The sequence below is a fragment of the Myripristis murdjan genome, chromosome 14 (assembly GCF_902150065.1).
Source record: "Myripristis murdjan chromosome 14, fMyrMur1.1, whole genome shotgun sequence".
NCBI lineage: Eukaryota > Metazoa > Chordata > Actinopteri > Holocentriformes > Holocentridae > Myripristis > Myripristis murdjan.
Window position 1 is genome coordinate 1,090,001 of NC_043993.1, and position 23,838 is coordinate 1,113,838.

The 23,838-nt window shown below is 42.8% G+C and overlaps 1 protein-coding gene across 1 annotated transcript in view; it reads right to left on the reverse strand.

The window, feature by feature from the left end:
• Positions 1-23,838, reverse strand: part of LOC115371426 (glutamate receptor 1-like) — a 121,673-nt gene that overhangs the window by 55,563 nt on the left and 42,272 nt on the right. Inside the window, exon 3 of the mRNA XM_030068807.1 lies at positions 20,619-20,858. Within this exon, the coding sequence (XP_029924667.1) occupies positions 20,619-20,858 (240 nt within the window). The remainder of the gene's footprint in view (positions 1-20,618; positions 20,859-23,838) is intronic.

Genomic DNA, 23,838 nt, shown 5'->3' on the forward strand with positions numbered 1-23,838 from the left:
ACACACACAGTGACAGCCTCTCTGTCACTCACTCAGGTGTGACAGCTCACGTCGCGTCTCTCTTAAGTAGCGGTCAGGTTTTTTCAGCTCGCTCTTCCCTCAGTCTGTAATCACTGATAGTCAGTACAGTTTCTGCTAAACTTGGTTGGTAACAGACGCAGAGCTTTTGAGCAGACAGGCTGAATGCAACTTGCAACTCGCGTCGTGTCTCTCACGTGTCTCACTTTTTTTTACCATCTGCTCGCTCTTACCGGCTGGTTTTTGATATAAAGTCAGTTGGAAAACTTTGCTCGTACTGTACGCGGTGCAGAGTCACAGTCTTAACACACACACCACTTACACATTAGTTGAACACACAAAGTACTTTATTATTTGTATTTTATTTTGGCTGCATGCACTGAGAGTCTGACACTTCCTCACTGTAGCTCATAAAAAGTAAATATAGTAGTAGTATAGATATTACAAATTAAGCTATATATATCTCTATCTATCTCTCTATCTATCTATCTATCTATATAAATATATCTATATGTATTTATACACTCGCTCTCTCTCTAGTACTTCATAATTGCCTACTGCATATGTTGTATTCATTGATGCACTTAAGAATATTCATGTTGTGTTTATAAAAAAACTTGTTCTGTAAATAGTTCATTTACTATTGTGATCAAAAACATTGATCTGAAGCTCAATTCTGAGGCTGTTCTGTAAATAGTTTTCCGATAAACAATAAATATAGCAACTTCTGATCAACCCGTATCAATTTCAGGCTTAAACATACCGGTTAAGCCCCACCCATTTCCGGTCAAACCCCACCAACTTCCGGGTTAAGCACCACCCACTTCTGGTTTCGGCCTCACCCACTCCGAGTACAGATATGGATAATGTAGATGGTTGAACAGATACAGATACAGATACAGAGAGTGGTGTACTCGCTCAGCCCTACTGTTTCTTCAATGAACATTAGAACTAAGCATTATGGGGGCGTCCCAGTAGCTCAACTGGTAGAGCACATACCACATGGCTTAGGCCTAAACCGCAGCAACCAGGGCTTGAATCCAACCTCAGGTCCCCCGCTGCATGCCACTGCCCCCGACCGGCATGCTAACTTTAGCTGCTAACATTAAACGTTGTGTTAGCACAGCACGCACAGCATTATATTACCAAGCTAACATCATCTGAGGAAGTGAGAGCTCAGAAATGAATGAATGAATGCCTTTATTGTCACTGCATTAAAAATACGAGATTGGAGCGCCGCTCCAATAAGGTGCTTGATGCAGCCACATCTTTACCATTAAAACACAATAAGACACATTCACATGATAAGAGTCACACCATCACACAATAATAAATAAATAAAAATAAAATAAATAGTGTTAAGTAATGCAGGTGAGTGCTGTGTGTCTGCATAATTAGAAGTCATAAAAGCTTAGGTTCATTTAAGGCTGTTACTGCTGTGGGAAAGAGGCTATTCCAGAATCTACAGGTCCTTGTTTTTATCTGTAGCATCTGCCTGAGGGCAACAATTTGAACAGTGAGAGACCAGGGTGAGAACAGTCTTGTGATATTTTAGTGGCTTTAGAGAGGAATCTGGTGTGGGCAATTTCCTCTACAGAGGGAAGAGGACAGCCAACGATTTTCTGTGCTGTGTTAATCACTCTCTGTATTGCGTCTGTGTCAGTCAAACTCATATTATATAGATTCATTACACACTGACTGATACATTTTAAGTGTTTATTTCTTTTAATTTTGATGATTATAACTTACAGCTAAAGAAAACCCAAAATTCAGTATCTCAGAAAATTAGAATATTACTTAAGACCAATAAAAAAAAGACTTTTAACATAGAAATGTTGGACTACTGAAAAGTATGAACATGTACAGCACTCAATACTTGGTCGGGGCTCCTCTTCCATGAATTACTGCAGCAATGTGGCGTGGCATGGGGGCGATCAGTCTGTGGCACTGCTGAGGTGTTATGGAAGCCTCGCATCTTCCTCTTCACAATACGCCATAGATTGGGGTTTCAGTCAGGCAAGTTTGCTGGCCAATCAAGCACAGGGATACCATGGTCCTTAAACCAGGTATTGGTACTTTTGACAGTGTGGGCAGGTGCCAGGTCCTGCTGGAAAATGAAATCAGCATCTCCATAAAGCTGGTCAGCAGAGGGAAGCATGAAGTGCTCTAAAACTTGCTGATAAAACACAGTGGACCAACACCAGCAGCTGACATGGCTCCCCAAACCACCACTGACTGTGGAAACTTTACACTGGACCTCAAGCAGCTTGGATTCTGTGCCTCTCCTCTCTTCCTCCAGACTCTGGAATCTTGATTTCCAAATGAAATGCAAAATTGACTTTCATCTGAAAAGAGGACTTTAGACCACTGAGCAACAGTCCAGTCCTTTTTGTCCTTAGCCCAGGTAAGACACCTCTGACGTTGTCTCTGGTTCAAGAGTGGCTTGACACAAGGAATGTGACAGTTGTAGCCCATGTCCTGGATACGTCTGTGTGTGGTGGCTCTTGAAGCACTGACTCCAGCTGCAGTCCACTCCTTGTGAATCTCCCCCAGATTCTTGAATGGGCTTCGTTTCACAATCCTCTCAAGGCTGTGGTTATCCCTGTTGCTTGTGCACCTTTTTCTACCACATTTTTTCCTTCCATTCAGCTTTCCATTAATGTGCTTAGATACAGCACTGTGAACAGCCAGCTTCTTTAGCAATGACCTTTTGTGTCTTACCGTCCTTGCGCAGGGTGTCAACAATCGTCTTCTGGACAACTGTCAAGTCAGCAGTCTTCCCCATGATGGTGTAGCCTACTGAACCAGACTGAGGGACCATTTAAAGGCTCAGGAAACCTTTGCGGGTGTTTTGAGTTAATTAGCTCATTAGAGTGTGACACCATGAGGCTCCAATACTGAACTAATTTTCTGAGATATTGAATTTTGGGTTTTCATTCGCTGTAAGTTATAATCATCAAAATCAAAAGAAATAAACACGTGAAATGTATCATTCTGTGTGTAATGAATCTATATAATTTATGAGTTTCACTTTTTAAATTGAATTACTGAAATAAATCAACTTTTTGATGATATTCTAATTTATTGAGATGCAGCTGTATGTTAATTTTACATACAGAAAACAAATTGATTTATTAATAGACTTTGTTTTCCGTCTGTGAATGCAAACGTTTCCTTCAAAATGGCAAAATGGCTTTGAACAGAGCTCAAAATGCTCTGTACTCATGCAGTTTTCACCATCTAAATAACTAACCTATTGTGATCAGTGGGTCTGCAGGACAGAAAGTAACTTTCACAGTTTCAGATGGACAAATGGCATGCACATCTGCTGTCAAATTATTTTAAAAGCCAAACATTTTCTAGATAATGTACAGTAATTGCTAAAATTAACTACTGACTTGAGTCAAATATGAAGCAAAGCCCTGCCTAAGAGATACTAGTTGATGGTCCCTTTTTAAAAATAATTACCACTATTGATTTTAACCAGTGGTGCAGTCAGCTGGGTGCAAATTCACAGTGTTGAGTGTCAGGGATTTTTAAGCAGAGGAAACTGGCATGAAGGATGGAGAGCTTTAATGTATTAATACTGTTTCTGGAGAGGATTACTGCACTAAAGCATAAAGACCCTCAACTGAATGACCCAGTTCTGATCGCAGTGACCGGGGTTTGAATCCGACCTCAGTTGCGTTGCTGCATGCCATTCCCTCTCTCCCCTACTTTTCCTGTCTCCACTGTGAATGTCAAATAAAGCAGAAAAATGCCAAAAAAACAACGAATAAAACAAAATAAAAAATCTGCACCTGTGTTCTTATATTGATGAATCCTACTGCCTTCATAAATTGAAGGCAGTAGGATTGCCTCCTGATACTAATTAGTATACAGCAGGTGAACACCCTGCCAATCCCCATAAAAGAGCATGGGACTGCAGGGCCGTGTGCACACATATCACATATGGAACCTGTTCAAGTTGAGAGAAGTGAAGTACGCCCAAACAAATGGCTATAGAAAAAAAAAGTGAACACCAAACAAGCTGTATATTTTATTTTATTGTGCAAGAAAGTGATGAGTGATGAGGACAAGTGCAGGACACGTAAACAGAGAGCATCGTTGTGCATGTGCATGTGCATGTGCACATGCAACGGCATGACAAGGAAGGGCATGACAGGGGCTGCAATGGTGCAACAGAGCTGAAATCCTGCTGCTGTCATATTTAATGTCAGTGATGGGTACAAAGTAACAAAAAGTAAGATGCATTGGATGGTGTTACTGTGAACGCTACGTCTGGAGAAGAGTGTACAACTGATGAAGTTTAAAAAAAAAAAAAAAAAAATTGAGCTCAAATCTGTGTTAATGTTGTTTATTTAGATAGACCATAATGCTTTGTGAAAGGACGAAAATAATTATTAAAAATATTATAAATTATACAAATATTATTGTAATTTAAATCCTATGATATTACACAGCTATAGAATTGATGAAAACACAGTAGCCAATTATTTTGCACCAACATGTCAGGACTCTGGTGTGAGTGTGCTCTTCAGTGTGTAAAGATTCTGTTCTTAGAACAAACCTCAAACAGGAAAGCGGTGAATACCACAATCTTCTTGAAAACTCTGGAAGTGGGTTTTAAGAACAAATTTTCCATTAAGAACATGTGTCGTGTGAAATCATATGTCAGAGTGGAAACCTTTGTTTTGTTTTTTAAAGATGATTTTTTTTCCCAGCATTTCTTCTTTATTTGATAGTTACAGTAGAAAGAAACAGGGAAGGCAGGGGGGAGAGAGGGTGTCACACAGCAAAGGGCCTGGGCTTGGACATGAACGCAGGATGCTGCAGTCAGGACCCAGATATGCGAGTGAGTCTAGAGCCGATCTTAGACCACGGCTGAATCTGAAATTCCAAACTAGTGAGCGAAAATAGTTTCTCATTCACAAAATCGCACACCCTCCTGTCAATCTCGTTGAATCGACCAGTTTTTGGACCACGAGAAGCCCTTCTCTGGCTGTGGGCATTTTTTAGCTCTTCTTTCTGAGATCGCCACCGTCTCACATTGCACTCAGGGCCAGGGTTAAGGGATGTTTATTTACCTTGACAGTTTCAGAGGTAACTTCAGAAAGCATCCAACTGACAGCCGGAGCCGCATGTCAGCTGGCTGCTACATTCAACTGGTGGCGGCGCACACCGGCTGGCCCACCTGATACCGGCCGGTGTCTCGGTCGGCACCGTGCCCACCCGGTCAGGTCTGCCGGATCTGACAGGTGCGCGGCGCACACAGACTGCCATATATACCTTTCATCATAAATCAACTTTTGTTTATACGCGGTTGCAGCAGCACCATGGACAGCGACACAGACACCATGGTTGATTATTGATTGCACGGCGCGGCCATTTGCCGGTAATCGCGCTGCGCATAAACGATTTTGCGGAGGCAGGAGGAAAGTTGCATGATTTACGTTTTATCCACGTTCGCGCGCTGCGTGCATGACTGTGCATGTGCTCGTGCATGAACGCCCGTACCGTGCTGGAGCACACCCCTTCCAACCGTGCCAGAGCGGGGGAAGTGTGCTGTATTCAAGCACGGAACATATGCAAGTACAATACATGTGTATTTGCTTAGACCCCCAATATTAGACGAGGGCGTTTTTTCAGGGCATTTTCAATGGAAAAAATATCGTCTTATATTCAGATCAATACAGTATGTCAATTTCATACTATTTCAGCTGAAATATTACAGTGTGCAAAACCTGGACCCTGTCCAGGCATAAGTATCCCACAATGCCTTGCAGTAGTATTCATGACAACAATAACATCAACAATGGTACCTGCGGCTCACACAACAGCCTCAGTGACAGAAGTGAATAATGAAAAACAAAAAACACTTCAGGTTCCATCACGTTTGCCACTTGCTGTCAGTTCAAGTCAGTCAGATGCCAGCAGAGCTTGGCACAGATTACCGTGGTGATGTGTCTTCAGCCAGCAAGGGGCAATGAGGGGAAACACCAAAGAAAAGCTCCAGACTCCAGAACTTACAGCAATACCACTGTTGTCACGGTTGCAGTAGTTGTTGGCTGAGACCTCAGCTGACTTGAACTTTGACTCCATGGTCCTTCGGTTGTCATGGTAACAGCAGAGGGTTCATTCTAACATCAGTAATTTTGCTTTTCTGATCTTCCTTTCCTGCTGATTCAGCTGTCACATGAGATGTAAATTATACTAACACGAATGTTTAATCCAAACCTTTTGTGACAAGTGATTTTGTCTGAGGTTTTACTCTCAAGAACGTCTGATAGACAGTGAGACACAGTGGGTGTGTGTGTGTGTCACAGAGGCTGAAAAGCCTTGGCTTTCCAGGGTATAAAACACACACACACACACACACACATGTTCAGCAGGAATAAATAAAGTGTGTGTTTATAACAATGTGTGTCCTTCAATTAGAGATACAGCAGTGTGTTGTCTGTTCTGCTTCTACAAAACTACTGTCTGCATCAAACAATGGGCGACACACACACACACACACACACACACACACACACACACACTCCAAAAGAAGAAAGGGAATGATGCCAAGAAAAAGGAGAATGGAAATAGGGAAGAAAGAGAGTGTTGGGGTGGGGAGGTGGGGGGTGGGGCAGTAATGAGAGATGAAGGATAAAAATAGAGGGTGGGGGTGTCAGAGAGAGGGAGAGAGACATAGAGAGAGACAGAGAAAAAGTGGAGGAGAGAGAGGAGTTTTACAAATATAGACACTAATCTGCTCTCTGCTCTGCATCTCATTTCCATAAACATCCTGCATGCATGTCATTTACTATTAATGCATCAACACACTGGGAGAGAGAGGAAGAGAGGAGAGCAGGAGCAGAGGACAGGAAACAAGGAGAAGAGAGGAGAGCAGGAGCAGAGGACAGGAAACAAGGAGAAGAGAGGAGAGGAGAGGAAGAGCAGAAGAGAGGAGAAAGAGATTGGTGGAGGAGGAGGAGCAGAGGGGGAGCAGAGGAGGGGAGAATACAGGAAACAAGAAAAAGAAACAAGGAGAGGAAACAAGGTGGCGAGAGGAAAATATAATACAAATAGACACACATGCACGCACACACACAATGTGTGTGTGTGCGTGCATGAGCATTGTGTGTATTGTGTGTGATATGTCTACAGTCAGTCGGTCTTGCTAAACATTGGACTGTGGTACCAGATCAATGTTATGAGCACTCACCACCGAGCTCATAACATCCACCTTGCGAGGCCACTGGGATCTACCTGGATGGTGGCCTGGCCAGAGAGGTGGTGCAGGACGCATCGTGAGCACAGGCAAAGTGTGACTGTCAAGCACAAGCCCTCGGTACCCAGCATCTTCCTTACCGACGCCAAATCCATCGTCAACAAAACAGACAGACTGGAGCTGCTAATCGCTAGAAAGTCCATTATCTGTGATTGTTGTGTGATGATCCTAACAGAGACATGGCTACACCCAGCAGCACAGCTAACAGGGCACTCCATCCACCGGCATGACAAGAGTGGCAGCTCCAGTAAGAGCAGCGGGTGGGGCCTGTGGATCTACGTTCATGATGACTAGTGCACTAACTATCATACACAGCCATCGCTCGCCTGACCTGGAAGCAATGACTGTGTAGACCCTGTTCTCTGCCATGAGAGCAGGGTAGTATTCATCAGTGCTGTTTACATACCACCAGATGCTAATGTTAGCATAGCTCTCGCCCTGCTGCATGATACTGTAAACAGCAACAAGCTCATCCTGACACACATCGTTGCTGGGGACCAAATTCATACAGCATGTTCAGTGTGCCACCAGGGGGAAGCACCTCCAATCTTAGAATCTCCAACCTTAAGCATGCTTAAAGAGCAGTACTTCTCCCACACCTGGGCTTCTCAGATTACCTCTCACTGCTCCTCTTAGCAGCATACATCTGGCTCAGAAGGCAAACCAAGCTGCACACAAGGACTAGAAAAACCTGGCCAGCATGTGCATCACTCAGCTTCAGGATTGTTCTGAGCACAACGAATGGACTATATTTGAACACCAGAACCTAGACGAAAATACAGAAACTGTCCTGCTCCATATAAAATGCTGCACCGATAATGTGACTGTCAACAAATGCATCCTGGTATATCGCAACCTCAAACCCTGGATGACTGGAAAAGTAAAATCTCTTTGAGACCTTGCAACTCTGCATTCAAGTCTGGAGATAGAGCAGCATGGCAAGGGCCAAGCTGCTGAGCTGAGGAGAGGCATCAAAGCAGCTGAGGAGGACTATAGGAGAAAAATAGAAGACCAGCTGATTCCTAACAACCCATGGCAGGTGTGGCAGGGACTACAGCAGATCACCAAACTACAGGGGCAATCCTCAACTCCTCACTGGCAGAGGAACTTAACCAGTTCTTTACCTGTTTTGAAACAGCATCACCTCAAAGTTGCACTGCCCCCACCGTCTACCTCACCCCACATGCTCACTCTACATGAACACCGGGTGAGATATATATTTAAAGACAACCAATCCAAGAAAAGCAGCGGGACCTGACGGAGTACTCAAGTACTGAAAGCTTGTGCTGACCAGCTGTCAGGGGTCTTCACAAAGACTTTCAACACACAAGCCACCATCCCATCCTGCTTAAAGTCTGCTACTGTTCCTCACATCGGTTGTTATGAAATGCTTTGAGAAACTCGTAGCACAACACATGAAAGCCATCATCCCTCCTAGCTTTGATTCTCATCAGTTTGCCTATAGAGCAAACAGATTCACAGAGGACGTCATCAGTACTGCCCTGCACGCTGCACTGAGCCACCGGGAGAACCCAGGGACTTTTTAATTGACTACAGCTCAGCATTTAATACTATCATCCCGGGTATATTAGTGGACAGTCTGTATGAACCACAGAAATACTTCTAAATTTCATTGCACTGCTTGACAATAAAGGCTTTCTATTCTATTCTATAAAGCATCTCCAGTGTGTTTCCATGAAAATTAAATGAGTACCATTCATTGATCACACACACACACACACACACACAAAACCCCTCAGAATTTCATGATCCACATGTTGATCTGATGATCGTCTCTCCATCATCATCAGCAGCAGCAGATGCTCTCGCTGGGCGATATTAACTACATCAGCATCATTACATGAGCTTTGATATCATCTAGGATTTGGGTTGTTGTAATATGCGATATAACTAAATCCAAACCTGACCTTTGTTGTAGTGTTGTGTTGACTAGTTTCCTGAGTGTGATCTGAGTCCACATGGTGGTGAAATCTCCTCATTAGTTGCGCCGTTGCTCATCTGGGCTGCTAACCCGCAATACTGGATTTGTATCTCTCCATTAACTTCCATAGCAAAATGGCTCCCAAAAGAACATTTTTAAAGATTATTCTGGCATTTCTGCTGGATCTACATTCCAGTTCAAACAGGAAGATAACAAGAAAAGGGACATACATTTTCTCAAAAAATAACTTGAACAGATGACAGCAAAGACACAAGCCAATCAGAAGACCTGGTATGACAGAGAGCCCAGAGAAAGGACTTTTCAACCAGGCCAGCAGGTGTTGCTGTTACTCCTGACCAGCAACTCTAGTAGAGTTCTCATATTCTGCCCGAACCCGACCCGACCCGACCTGACCCGACATTTTCGGGTCGGGCCGGGCCTAAAATTTACGTGAATTGGGTGGGTCGGGTCGGGCTTCGGGTTCTGTGGGGGATTTTTTTTTTTTTCGCTAACTATTATGTCGATTCTCTCACTGCTACTAGAATTTGAGCCACCGGCGCTGCTAAATAATGGTGAATTTGGCGATTTTTTTTTTTTTTTTTGGGCTTTATCGGGCTGTCGGGCCTAAAGTTCAGCTAATTAGTCGGGTAGGTTAGGGCCTTGGGCTGGCCCAGTCGGGCCCGGTTCGGGTCGGGTCTTAATTTTCAGGCCCGATGAGAACTCTAAACTCTAGGCTCTTGGCCAAGTGGCAGGGGCCTTACCAAATTACCAAGCGCCTGGGTAAGATCACCTATGAAAAATGGAAAAAGCATCAGTGTTTTCATGTTAACTTGTTGAAGGAGTTTCAGCTGCCACCACAGCTGATCCAGCAGCCTGTCCAGCAGAAGCTTTTCATCTGTGCCCTCAATGAGGAGGAAAGTGAGCAGTCATTTCCCACCAACATCACAGAGCCCAGTTCAGTTTTTGTGTCCCATCTTCAACCTGGCCAGCTGGGGGAGATACGAGCATTGCTGGACCAGGATTTGTTCAAAAGAAACACCTGGCTTCACAACTCTGGTCCACCATGGTTTGCTGCCGCCTACTTGGATGATTTTGTCATCTTCAGCCTGACCTGGGAGGAACATGGTGTCCACCTTTCACAGGTCCACCACTTGATCAAGATGGCTGGGCTTACCATCAACCCACACAAGTGTAAGATACTCCACCTGCACAGAAGCAGGTGGAGTATCTTGGCCATGACGTCGGAGAAATCGTCGCAGAAATCGGACGAAATGAACGCGGAGCACGGACAGAAGGCTCCATCCGCATCTGGATCCGTATTTAACGCTGAGCATAAATGGGCCTTTAGATGGTATATGCCAAGTCATTAGTTCAGCTCTCTCTATATAAGCAGGCATTCTACCTTTTGTTAGGGCGGCTGTCAGGATGTTGTTGGCTGGTGCTGGGCCTATGTATGTTCACGGTGCAGAGGGAAAATAAATGTTCCCTGTTTTTTGGAACGCCACCCTGGTCTCCTACTCTCCTCTTTTGCCTCCTCAGCCGCTCGGGCCATCTAACAGCACTCCACTGATAATCATTTTGTTGAACTGCAACCTTCTCTTCCACCAACAAAGGACTAAGACAGTATAAAAAATGGTACTCCCCTTTTTTAAAAAAAATTAAGTAGGCTTTTTTAAAAATCATTTTCCAATTTGACTGGTGCCATAAAAGTATATATGTAAAGGATAATCAATGGGTAGGTTTGTGTTAAAGCAGTGGTTCTCAAATGTGGGTACGCATAGCCCTAGGGGTACATTTGAGTACTGCAGAGGGTATGTGAGACCTTTTATTAAAAATGTTATTTTAGATAGTAAAAGTATCAGTCATGCATAATTCTTAAAATAATTAGCCTGTACTAGCCCATAATAAGTATAAAAACTATAATCCTTAAAAAGAAAAAATTCAGTGTTTGTTCACTATGACCAAGAAGCCGGACAAAAATCCAGAAAATGGATTTGTGGCTGAAACGTAGCAGTGAATCAGCCGAAAACCAGGAGAAAGAAGTGAGAAAGAAGTAAAAACGATGCCAGGAAAATATCCTCACTATCAGATTTTTGTTCCAGATGCTCATAGAACTGGAGTGGACCTCTTTAACATAGGCTTTCATTTTCCACCAATTTTTTTTGCACTTGTCACTGGTCACTGGTTACTTGGCTGAAAAAATATTTCAGAGGGGGTACTGTAAATTTACAGTTTATGAGTCCATGTTCTCCCTGTGTCTGCGTGAGTTTCCGCCGGGCACTCCAGTTTCCTCCCACCATCCAAAGACATGCAGGTTTAGGTGAATTGGAGAAGCTAAATTGCCCCTAGGTATGACTGTGTGTGTGAATGTCAGTGTTTGTCTCTCTGCCCTGTGATGGACTGGCGGCCTGTCCAAGGTGTTTCACTGCCTTCGCCCTATGTGCGCTGGGATAGGCTCCAGCAGCCCCCCGCGACCCTTGTGAGGATAAGCGGTTTAGAAGATGAATGAATGAATGAATGAATGGTTTCACAATCAAACTACAAGTCCCATAAAAATGAATGAGGAGCAGACAAACTGAAAAATACCTGAAACAACACAGCCTCACAGCAAGCTGCTACCAAACACAATGTCCCTCAATGACAGTCTAGGTTTAAATACCTCTCCTGGCCCTTCCTTATATGGACTATTCCATTCCCCAGGGGACAGGCAGCCAAGAGACGGAAATGCCCAGAAACCTGGTCCACACAATAATATAGTTAACATTTCAGTAAGCACCATGACACTACTGGGGGAAAAGGAAAAAAAAATACCATTAATATACATCATTGTTCAAAAACACTGCACATACAAACACATAAAACTAATGAAAGCAAATCTTGTCTCATCTTATTTCTTACTGACTAAATTAACACAAAACCAACTAATCAGTGGCTCCACCCTGTACCCAGTTTGGCACAGTTGGCCTGGCTCAGTTGATGCAGGGACTGCTGTAAACAAAGTAGGGATTCTAAGCATGGGACAAGGTTATAGAGGGGACCTTTTCACAGGTACATTAATGAAAAAAGTTTGAGCACCACTGTGTTCAGTGGATTTAAGGCACAACGTGGAGGTTGCATGTGTAACTAGAGCAGGTAGTCCTGCAGCAGATGATGCATGATGGAGACAGAAAAGCCAATCTGCTGTAGTTTCCATGGTCTCTATTTAGTTGGACCAGTGAAAGACAAGGTTGTCCACTCTGGCTTTTGTGAGCCACTCACTTTGTGCCAAACACAGCCTTGTGTTCATAACGATTGGTCAGTCTGGGTCACATTCACAAAGACCTAAAGAACTGACTGTCAGACTTAGAAACATAACACACACTGTGTTTGACTAGAATGAAAAAAGTGTTGGCTTTTTTTTTTCTCTCACTTTTCCTGTCTCACTCTCTCTTTATGTCTTTCTTGCTCTCACAGTCGTTGTTTGTGATGCGTGTGTTGGTGCATGAATGTGTGTGTCTGTGTCATGTGTGTATGTGTGTGTGTGTGTGTGTGTGTGTGTGTGTGTGTGTGTGTGACTACTAGTGTGGTAGCCGGACATTGGATCAGCAATGTGACAAGCCAGTCAGACAGAGGACAACACACACACACACACACACACACACACACACACATTTTCCACACATTTCACACACATGTCTGTCTGACTGTCTCTCTATCCCTTGCTCAAGTTTATACTGACCATAGTTGTTGGGGAAGAAAATAAAAGACAAGTGTGATATTTAGGGAACAAGAGAAAAGAGAAACATGTAAAAGCTCTCTCAGTCCTCTGGACAGTTGTCAGGAGGAAGAGAGGGGGAGGAGGAGGAGGAAGAGGATAGGAGGAGGACCAGGAAGATGGAAGATGAGGAGGAGGAGAGGAGGAGGAAGAGGGAGAGACTGCACCACTCCATTGTAACTGCAGGTGTTGAACAGACTTCATTCTTTGTACAATGAATGAACAGGTTTTCCTGCAAGGCCTTATCTGTGGTAATGAGACGGGGCAGTGATACTGATAGGTTTTCAGTGTAGTGAGTCCATGGGATGCACCAGTGTCATCTGAGTGGGACCCAAATTTGTATAAGCCCTTATGGAGGACACACATTATCCATCAGCCACCCACCCCTGTGTAATAAAACAAGATGGCAGCTGTTGTTGAGAATGTTGTCAAACCATACCTTCACTTATGGCCAGGTGACAGACACTGTGGCCCCACCATAACACATAACATGTTCCCTCCACTTTTTCAAAAGGCAGTTTTGGTCCCCTGCAGTTTTTACTGTCCAAAAACAATGTTACACTATATTAAATGGAGACAGGTCAAGCACTAGGAAAGAGAAAAAGAAAAACAAGCGTTGCTCATCACCGGTGTTGAGCTCGTTGGCCAGGAGTCCGTCTTCATCTGCCCCTGTAAGTTGTTAACATGTTGGCCGTTTGTTCTGCCTCGGTCACGTTTAATATCAGAGGTTTCATTTACATTTACACTAACATTTGAATGTGTATCTGTGTGCGTGCGTGGGTATGTGTGTTTAGTAATTAGGCGCAGCCAGGTGGCAGGATGTCAAAAAAAGCAAACTGGACATAAGAGACTTCTTTAGAAGTCAAAGTTACTTTTTTTCATACTGTGAAATTTCTGTATGACAACTTTGTATTGAAAAGCCTCTAGGCTGTAGTTGTATACATATTTTGAACTTGATATTGCTTTGAGGTGTAGGGTAGATATTATGGCACTGTTCAAACTGTTCGGACCCCCCATCCCCACCCCAACCCCCACCGCCCCACCGCTACTTGTGTCCCCCCAACCTCTGAAATCAAAATTTCGTCCATGATGCCACTCTCCCCGCCGCCGTGTAAACTGGCAATACAAAATTCTTGTGAAAATGACACGGCCCCACTTCACGCGTGACTATGACATTTTCAGCCATGCGCAAACAGGAAAACTGCAAGCATGGTGGCCGCCCAAGCGTTTGTACGCAGGCACGCGGTGCTACTCTGTGCAAAGTTACACCGCCACCTACTGGCCTGGCATGCACACTACAGCGTTTTCAGTTGTTTTTGCAGATCCGCGTGTACAAGGATCATTCTCACAGTGTTACTGCATAAACATGGAACTTTTTAAAAACGCAAAGGAATGAGTTTTCCGTTTTCATCAGAACTGTTGTCGTGTAAACGGGGCCTAAACGGCACAGAGGAATGTGGATGTTTGCGAGACTTCAGCAGTTAGTTGGCAAAGGTTCTCATCATGGGGATAAAAGTTTGAATATAAAACTGTGAATAACTTTTTGTGGCCACAGGCCACTGGGCTATGGTTAATGTCAAACTCTGTTTTATTATACTGTTCTGTATTACATTTGAGTCATGTAGTAATTAATGTTGTAATTTGAAAAGTGTTTTACATACAGAAGACTTCATTGATCCCCGAAGGGCAATTCAGTTTCTACAATCCCCGGATGCATACCAACCATTCACACATGATAGAGACATACAAAAGGCAACAAGCGACAGGACATCATGGTGTTGTGTGGAAAATGTCAATCAGTGGAAATAAATATAAATATAAATATAAATATGGGGCTGAAAGTAGAATGAAAGCAATGATGAAGAAAAATTAAAGATTAAAACTGTCCAGAATAAAAGCTGATTAAAAAAATTTAAAAAAAAAAATGCAAAGATGATAATAAATTAATAAATAAGTAAATAAATACATCCATGTTTCACAGTACAATTAGCTGCTGAGTTTTGCTCTAAAGTCCAAAAAAGAGTTGATAACACCTGGTGGAGATCTCTACTCCCCTCCACTCAGTGCACTCTGCTAGTTAGTTGCCAAATGTGTGTGTATGTGTGTGTGCGAGCACGTATGCGTGTGTGTGTGTGTGTGTGTGAGTGTGTGCGTGCGTGTGTGTGTGCGTGTGTGTCTGGCCTACATGTGTTTGTAAGGGTTAAGACAAGCTTATTAGCCTATTATGTAATGAATAAATGGTTGTTGAACTTTTACACATCTAGAGAGTGTCTCCACATTTAGAGTGTCTGAACAAGCGCTTACACACACACACACACGCACACACACATATCCTCTCTTGAAGGCATTAGAGAGACTGTTGTAGCGAGTCATATACGGGCAGCCAAGCAGAAAATAGGCACTCAACACTCTGTTTACTGGGAGGAAGAACTGACTCCACAGGGAGAGGACACGAGACGAGACGAGACGAGACGAGACGAGACGAGACGAGGAAAGGGAATAATAGGAGAAAAAAAAGAGAAAGGAAAAAACCCTTTCAGAAGTCAGATCACCTCCAACCTTTCGAGCTACAGTCACTTTAGCTTCTTATCCACATCAGAGCCTCAAGCAGCTTAATGAGAGAGGATGTCTCCTGCAAACACCTCCTGTCTCCTATCTCCTCCTGTCTCCTAACACCTCCTACCTACTAGACTGTCTCTATCTCCTCCTGTCTCCTAACACCCCCTACCTACTAGACTGTCTCTATCTCCTCCTGTCTCCTAACACCTCCTACCTCCTCAATCATCTCCCAGTCCAGCCCACTGTAACTTTTTCATCGGCTGCCCATCATATTTGTGTTCATTTTCCAAAGCGTTATTGAAAAGTAGAGAGACGTGTAGTACTGTTAGCTGTTGGCAAAATATCACTGCTGCCTCTTCCACTGCACTGATGTTTCCTAGGTTGACCATGTTATGCATGGGAAACACTGTTTACCTAGCAGACCTGCTGCACGTCTCCCATGCAAGCTCACCTGTGGCTCACTGCCGCGATATCAAAATTGTGTGCTGCCACAAAATGAAAAGTTAGTTACTGTATAGACATTTATCTAAACAGACCTGTACCAATGCACCTATTGTACACACTAAATTGTCTTGTATTTGAAAAAGCTGTCCAGAGCCTGTGGATGTAAAAATGAAAGTGAAACTTCATATCCTACAATTTGCTCCTAAAAGTATTAGCAATAATATTTGTGCTCACTAATTTCTCACTTTCTGCTGAGAGATGTAAAACTGACTGTGTGTGATTGGTTCGCTGTGAGTCTCCCCTGTGGGCCAGTGTAGTCTGTCCTCCATCCAGGGCTCCATAGTGTTGGCGGTTGTGTGGCTCCCTGGTTGCAGCCTGGCATGCTTCTTTCCCACTTTTTAATCTTTTCTTCATCTGCTACTTTCTCGTTCTCTCTCCTGTGTGTGTGAATGGTTAATGTGAGTTTTCCCAAGTGCTTGTTTAGTCTTTTATTGATCCAGGTCTCCATGGTGTTGGTGGTTGTGTGGCTCAGGTCCCAGGCTGCTCCAGTACATCTGGCTCGGCTCGGCATCCTAGTCTCACTCATGACACACCAACTGTTGATTACTTCTATTATATTATGATTTTGTTATACTGACTCTGTGTTAGCATTATGTTATCTGTGTTCTGTTTCTGTGCTTACAACATCCATTGCACATCTGTTCGTCCTGGGGAGTTGTTCCTCATCCAATGTGAGGATCTAAGGACAGATGTTGTATTCCCGTCAAGCCCCTTGGGACAAATTTGTAATTTATGATTCTGGGATATAAATAAATAAAATTGAATTGAATTGAATTGAGCAACTCTCAGACCAGAGACTATATAGGGAGATATTCCACCTACAAAAAAAAAATTTGCTTCCAACTCCAGGGGACAACGTAGATGCTGAAACTGGGCTAAACAGAATCAAATGAACAGCAATCAATGGGACTTTTCCAGAAATTCAGTTCTCTAAATAATAAAATTTACTGTGCACTGGCAATAATGAGCAGATGCTGGTTAAGAAGATCCACATTTCTATGAGCTTAGATGAAATCTGGAACCTTTTTGTTCCTGCAGCCACATAGCCTCAGCACATAGCTTCAGTGCTAGTGGAAATCTTCTGAAACTGACCAACCTGTCACAGTGGGTGGATGGTGGAGGACCCAAATGCAGGAGCAAGCAGGCAAAAAATGCTCAATGGCAAACAAAAATATATTTAATCAACTCACTGGAAACACAGGGAACACATGGCAGGTAGCACAATACAGAACACAACACAATGAACAGACAAGGAACAGCACTCAAAACAGGACGTAAATGCACAAGAACTAATGTGCAAACAAGACACACCTGGGGAAGGGCTGGAGCACAAGACAGGAGAACACAGAGGATAGGCTGAGGGAAACACTGGGAGGGATCAGAACAATCAGGGATAATAGACAGACTCGGGACAGGTGTGACACTGGGAGGGGCAAACAAGACACAGGTGAAATCACTAAAAAGAACCAGGCAAAAGAAACACACATGAAACGAGACCAAACAAAACACAAGAAACACAAAACCATGACACAACCATGGATTTCTCCTCAGCTCCTCAGCTTATAATACTGTCTTCATTATAAATACTGGGGCCGCTGTCTTGTCTTTTTCAAAAATTGTTGCCTCATGTATAAAATCCGGCGCAACTTAGCTCCGCCTCCACTTTGCAGCTTTATTCAGTTTAGATCACCTGCAACAAGCAGTACCAGAGGGGCGGCCAGAGGGGACTGTGAAATACCACTCAGGAAAACCTCATTTGGACAATCGGTTTTCTCTTGTAGGGCAGGCAAAGACTGGAACACAATACCGCAAAGCATAAGGGAGTCCCTCCCATACAACTCTTTTAAAGTCAAATAAAAAAATGGCTGATCGAAAACCAAGTATGTCAACAGTAACCTCTGAACCTGAGCCGTCTGTAGCACATGGCCTAATCTGAATTTTACTTGCAGCGTTGTTGTTGTTATTCTTGTTACTGATAATAGGATTGTGAATATTGCTACTGTAATCTGTTGCTTTTAGGTATAGCCATAACCCTTCTGGCAGGGGGACTACCAATGGAAATTTGGTAGTCCTTTTGGCTATAATTGGGTGCATTTACATTTTACTGTCTTTTAAAATGTTTATTAATGTACACTGTCCCTCTCTAACAAATAAAGGTTAAAGAAAGAAAGAAAGAAATGACAGCAACAGTCCAGTTACTGGTAAATGTTTGGAAGCAAATGTAGTGATCATTTTATAGCATTTATACCCTCTGACCACCACATATTCCACTCTGTTTAGCAAGTGCTCAACACTGCCCCCGATGGACAAAACACTGAACTGTACTCATGGTTCAGCATTCTCTGTCTATAAGGAAAGCAAACATTTGGACTCCACTTACACGCAGAGCCCTTACCTGCAGTGTCTTTGCAGGAAAAAACGGCCCACTAGTAAATCTAGTTGAATATCCCTGTCTTTGACTGTTTCCTCTGAGCACTTCCTGCCTCCTAAACTGTGTCCTCCTTTAGCTCCTCTCAACATGTTGGACTAATTCCAGCAAAAGAAGCGGTTTGACAGGATTTTTTTTCATTTTCCATTTTCATTGTAGCAGAGCTGGAATAAAGGATGCAACTTTCTTTTATCACCAGCGGGGCGCTGTCTGATAATTGTACATAAGCTGATTGCGGATATTAACACTTTTTGTTTGAGGCTCTTAAACTCTTCTTAGCCTCTTGGAAAGCCCCTGGTACTTTATAGCTCAGTCTTGGCAGATGCTGAGTAGCAATAACATTAGACAGATGACACTATAGAGACAGACTGTTACGGACAATTACATTAGATAGACTCCACCAATGGTTCCTGGGCAGATGTAAAAGGCAATAAGATTAGACAGAGTTTGCCACTGACTCTCCATGCTGACTGTCAAACGGACTGTAACGTTAGATCACAGGCCCTGGAGAGACTCTAGACCTGGCTGCGAGGGGTAGACGACAGAGTGAGCTGCCCTTTCTGCTAATTCTCTAAGTTTGCTGTTTGTTTGTTTGTTTGTGCAACCAAGAGAGCTGGAGGAGCTGCTTAACTCAGATGGAGTCAACTTTCTCTTTTTAGCAATTAGAGAAGAAAACTGGTTAAGGCCAGGAAAAGAAGCAGAATTGGATACAGGAACTCTGCAATGTTTAGTGGCTTTTCAGCTCTGGCTGTGCAATGTGGCTGGACGAGGTCCTTTGAATTCAGCCCTCTGGAAGAAATACTATTATTCTGCAAAGTTTGAACTGGCTGGATCATCCTCATAACCATCTGTCTTGCCGGTAGACACTAGTCTTGTAGATTTGAGGCTAAGAAAGGAAAGAGAAGGGCTGTTGTCTTTCCAGGTAGTGGGTCTGATAATATGGGTGCAAGCAGCTGTTATGGATTCCTAAAAACACTGGTGAGCAGAGGATTTGTGTTGGGAAGGCCAAAAACTGATCAGAAAGCATGACTGACACATGGTTATTATGTATTAAAGACAAAAGCAGAGAAAACACATGCTATATAACTGAGAGAGAACAAATTGTAACTGGTAGTGATGAAAGCATGTCCTAAAATGGTCCAGAATAGTGGCTTGAACTGTGCAGATGGCATTGTGAATAATAGCAACAATAATAATAATAATTTATTAATAATTTTGTTTTGTGGTGCTGTGTAGTGCTGTGTGTGCATATGTATATATGTGTGTGTGTGTGTGTGTATATATATATATGTATATATGTAGAGAGAGAGAAAGATAGAGAGAGAGAGTGAGAGAAAGAGAGAGAGAGAGAGAGAGAGAGAGAGAGGTAATACAAAAAACTAGAAGACCTAAGGAATCCATCGGTACCAAGCATGTAATGTTAGGTTGTAAGAAAGGGGGCTAAATAATTGCTGCAAAGTTTGGATACATTTTGGAAAAATCTGGCATGGCTATTTTCAGTGGAGTCCCTTGACCTCTGACCTCCAGATCTCTGAATGCGTTCTCTAGGCAGCCACGGCCCTCCCCTTTGCAGACATGCTCACCTTCTGCTAATCCCATGCAGTTTGGGCCACAAACCCTGCAGTCCACATGTGTTCTTGTGGCCTGTTGTAAAATGGTGTGTTTGTGCAGACTGGGGCCTAAACAGTCTTGGAGTTGTATAAATTGTGATCATGTTAGCCCCCATAGTGGCCATTTCATTGTAGTGAGAGCATTTTTTGAAACTTGACATCACTGTATAAAATAACCTATAGAAACTTCTTGGGTAATCACAGCCTCAAGAAACTTTACATCCACAAACTAGGGAGCAAGGGCATTCAGAGGATGTCTGGTTTTCCAGGTAAACTGACAATAAAAGGGAGGTTCTGAAACATTCCTGAGACAGAACAACAGAGGAGAGGAGAATAATCAATAAACACAAATCGCAATAAATCATAATACATATCAAATCAGCATCCAAGTATTTTGATAGTATCTAATCGGGAGGTAAGCATACCATCCCAGCCTTGTATCATATAATGTATGACAAACACATCCGTATGTAAAGACATTAGTGTGTGTGTGTGTGTGTGTGTGTGTGTGTGTGTGGTGTGCTCACCTGAGTCAGAGCTGTACATGTAGACGAACCTGGTCCAGTCGAAATGCTCCAGCAGAGCCATGAGTGGCTCCTGCAGTTGGGGCCTCAACTGAAGCACAAACTGATTGTTGGTCTGAACTGGGAAGGACGGCGTGACAAAGCAGACATGCAGAGAGCCGCAGAAAGACATCAGCATGTTGACCGTCCGCCTGTCGTACAAACCCATGATGGCATATACGCCCTTTGAGAACTGGGAGCAGACTGCGGAGATGACATAGACAAAGAGACAGGGACAAGAGAAAGAGAGAGCGAGGACAGCTCAAGTTATTTGTTTCATTATAAAACCGTGTGAGACAGCAAAGGTTAATTCAAGCGAATAGTGGGTCTGAGTGTGTGGGACTCCATGGAAATCTACAGAGTAACATGTGCTCCAGTCTCCAGTGCACTGTGTTCGTGTTGTGGAAGACAGAGGCAACAAATCATTAGATCAGAGCAGGAAAAACAATGAATGAAACAACCAAGCCAAGCAAAATAAATCGCAGGATGAGATGGAGGAACAGAAAAAAGTTAGGGTTAGGGTTAGGGTTGCCAATCGGCACAAGCCTATCAGTTAACGGTTATTAATTGGTTAACAAATTGGTTAACTGATTACCGTTAAGTGATCAGTTAAAAAACATTCAGAATAATAATAATAATAATTTGTGCATCCCTAATCCAGAGGTCATTCATAGCTACATCATACTAGTTCCGGGTTTACTGGCAGACTCTATTAACTTGTTATATGACGCAGAAAACGTCACGTTACCATGACAACAAAGACTCAATTGACGCCCCAAATGCTTCCCGTGGCATCTATTTCAGACGTTGTGGGAGCTCTCTGTAAGTCTGTCGGGTTACCCAACTCGTCGAAAACTGACGAGAAACGGATGGCTAATGAGTCGGCATGTGACGCTAAGGGACCCTGACCATTCGTCAGGCTGTTGACGCATTGGGAGTGAGAATGTATTGAGCTGAGATACGATTACAAGGTTTGCAATGTTTCAAGGTTTACTTGGCATGAGATTGACAAAGACTGACGAAACTTTTTTTGCTGTGAGATGAATACATCTATTTGCTTGCTAGCCTGAGATGGAACTGAGGTCAAATGACTCTTGGGCTCTAAAGAAAAAAAAAAAAAAAAAACTGGTGACAGGTGTCACAGATAAAGTGACAGCCTCAGTCTCAATCTTTCCTAAATGACAGGACAGGAATGTCCACTCTGCTGTTTTCCTGTTAGCTGTGAGACAGATCACGATAGGGAACGTCAGGACAGTGGAGAAAGTTTGCAGCCCTGCATTACTTTGATCAATCAGAAAATATCATTCATGTGTTGCTAACACTGTATGAGGTTTGGATTTTCACAACAATGGTTTTTTCTCTGGTTTTCTTGTAGGAATCAACCACAACTCCAAGCTTGTCTGAAGCAGAAAGCCAGAGTGGAGGCCTGATGTTTGACGTGCTGACGTCACTGGAGGTTCCTGGGGTCCTCAGATGAGGCAACATTACATTGGTGCACCTGAACCAGCTGCAGGGAAATGGATACACACACTGAGAGGTTCTGTATGAACACAGTATGAATTTTACATGAGACATTTCTCCCCCCAAAAAATCTTTCTATAAAACAGCGCAAGGATAAGTGAAAATGACATGAAGAATCCAATGTGTCATTACTTTTTTCTTGCATATTGAATCTAAAAGCCTACCCTGAAATGACAAATGACAAACAGTTTGATCACATGGAATCCAAAATAAGCACATAACTGAAACTTAGCTGAGAGGAAATCTACAGTGATGTTTTTATTCATACATGTATATTACTGACACACATATCCAACTAGACAAAACTAACACTTATATATATATAATTTGGTCAAAATATGCAAAGGTATTTCAAAAGTCAAACATCAAAATATAGGCAGTTTGACATGTGATTACATGTATAATTGTGGGACTTTTTAAGTTTTATTAAAAGTTAAAATAAATGTTTTTTTTTATGTTTATATACGATCATGTTTTCACAAATACATCATTATTTATTATGGAAACAATCATTTATTAATAAAAAAATGCCTGGAAATCACTAAAATGTCAACTAAATAACCGTGCAAATTTAATCACAGCCACCTTCTGATTAGCCAAGAAATAATAAAATGAGCTTATTCAAAAATTATTTTGATCTTTTTATTTTTATGACGTTGAGATAATCATGGCACATGAGATCTTTTTGGCAATACCGTATTGGCCCGAATATAAGACGGTGTTTTTTGCATTGAAATAAGACTGAAAAAGTGGGGGTCGTCTTATATTCGGGGTCTAGACCCTAGATGGCGCCAGATATCATTGAAGCGAATGCTGAACTTGACTCCCCAGGCCAAAGCGAACCCCTGTCACGAAGAATAAAAATAAAAATAGCGGTAGCACGAAGAAGAAAAATAAAAAATAGCGGTAAGAAAGAAAAGAGAAGAAAATAATAGAAGAGATAACAGAAAATGGAGAAACGTAGCGACAATCTGGAGAAAAGTGGGTCGAAGATCGGCCAGGTTAACCGGCAGCTGAGGAGAAGTTATGATGTAAACTTCAAGATGATGGTGATAAATGAGGCAGAGTCTTCAAACAATTGCAAAGCGGCTGTGAAATATGGTGTCACAGAGTGTAATGTACGGAGATGGAGAGCTCAAAAAGATCACCTAAAAAATGCTCACAGTCAGAGAAAAGCTTTCCGTGGTCCTCAGAGCGGCCGCTTCCAAGAACTTGACAGGAGGGTGTGCGCGTACGTGGACGAGAAACGAAAGGATGCCCATCAGCAGAGCTGTCATTCAGCTCAAGGCCGTGGAAATAGCCAAAGAGCTAAACATATTTGTTATATTTGTTTCAGATGTACTGTAATTATTTTCTGTATAAAAATTAATTTGGTGTTCAAAAAGTCTTTTTTCAAACTTGAGTCTTGAAAAAGAGGGGGTCGTCTTATAATCAGGGCCGTCTTATATTCGGGCCAGTACGGTATATGGAAAATAACGCATTTTATCTGTGTTCAAGAAATCACTTTCAACTAAGTTACCATCTGAAAAAACACATCTCAAGGAGCTGTGTTTTTTCCATATCACATGACCTGCATCACATGACCTGCATCACATGACCTGCATCACATGACGTCATGTCCTCTTTAAGAAAAGACTGGCAAGCGTCGAACGTATGTTCTCTC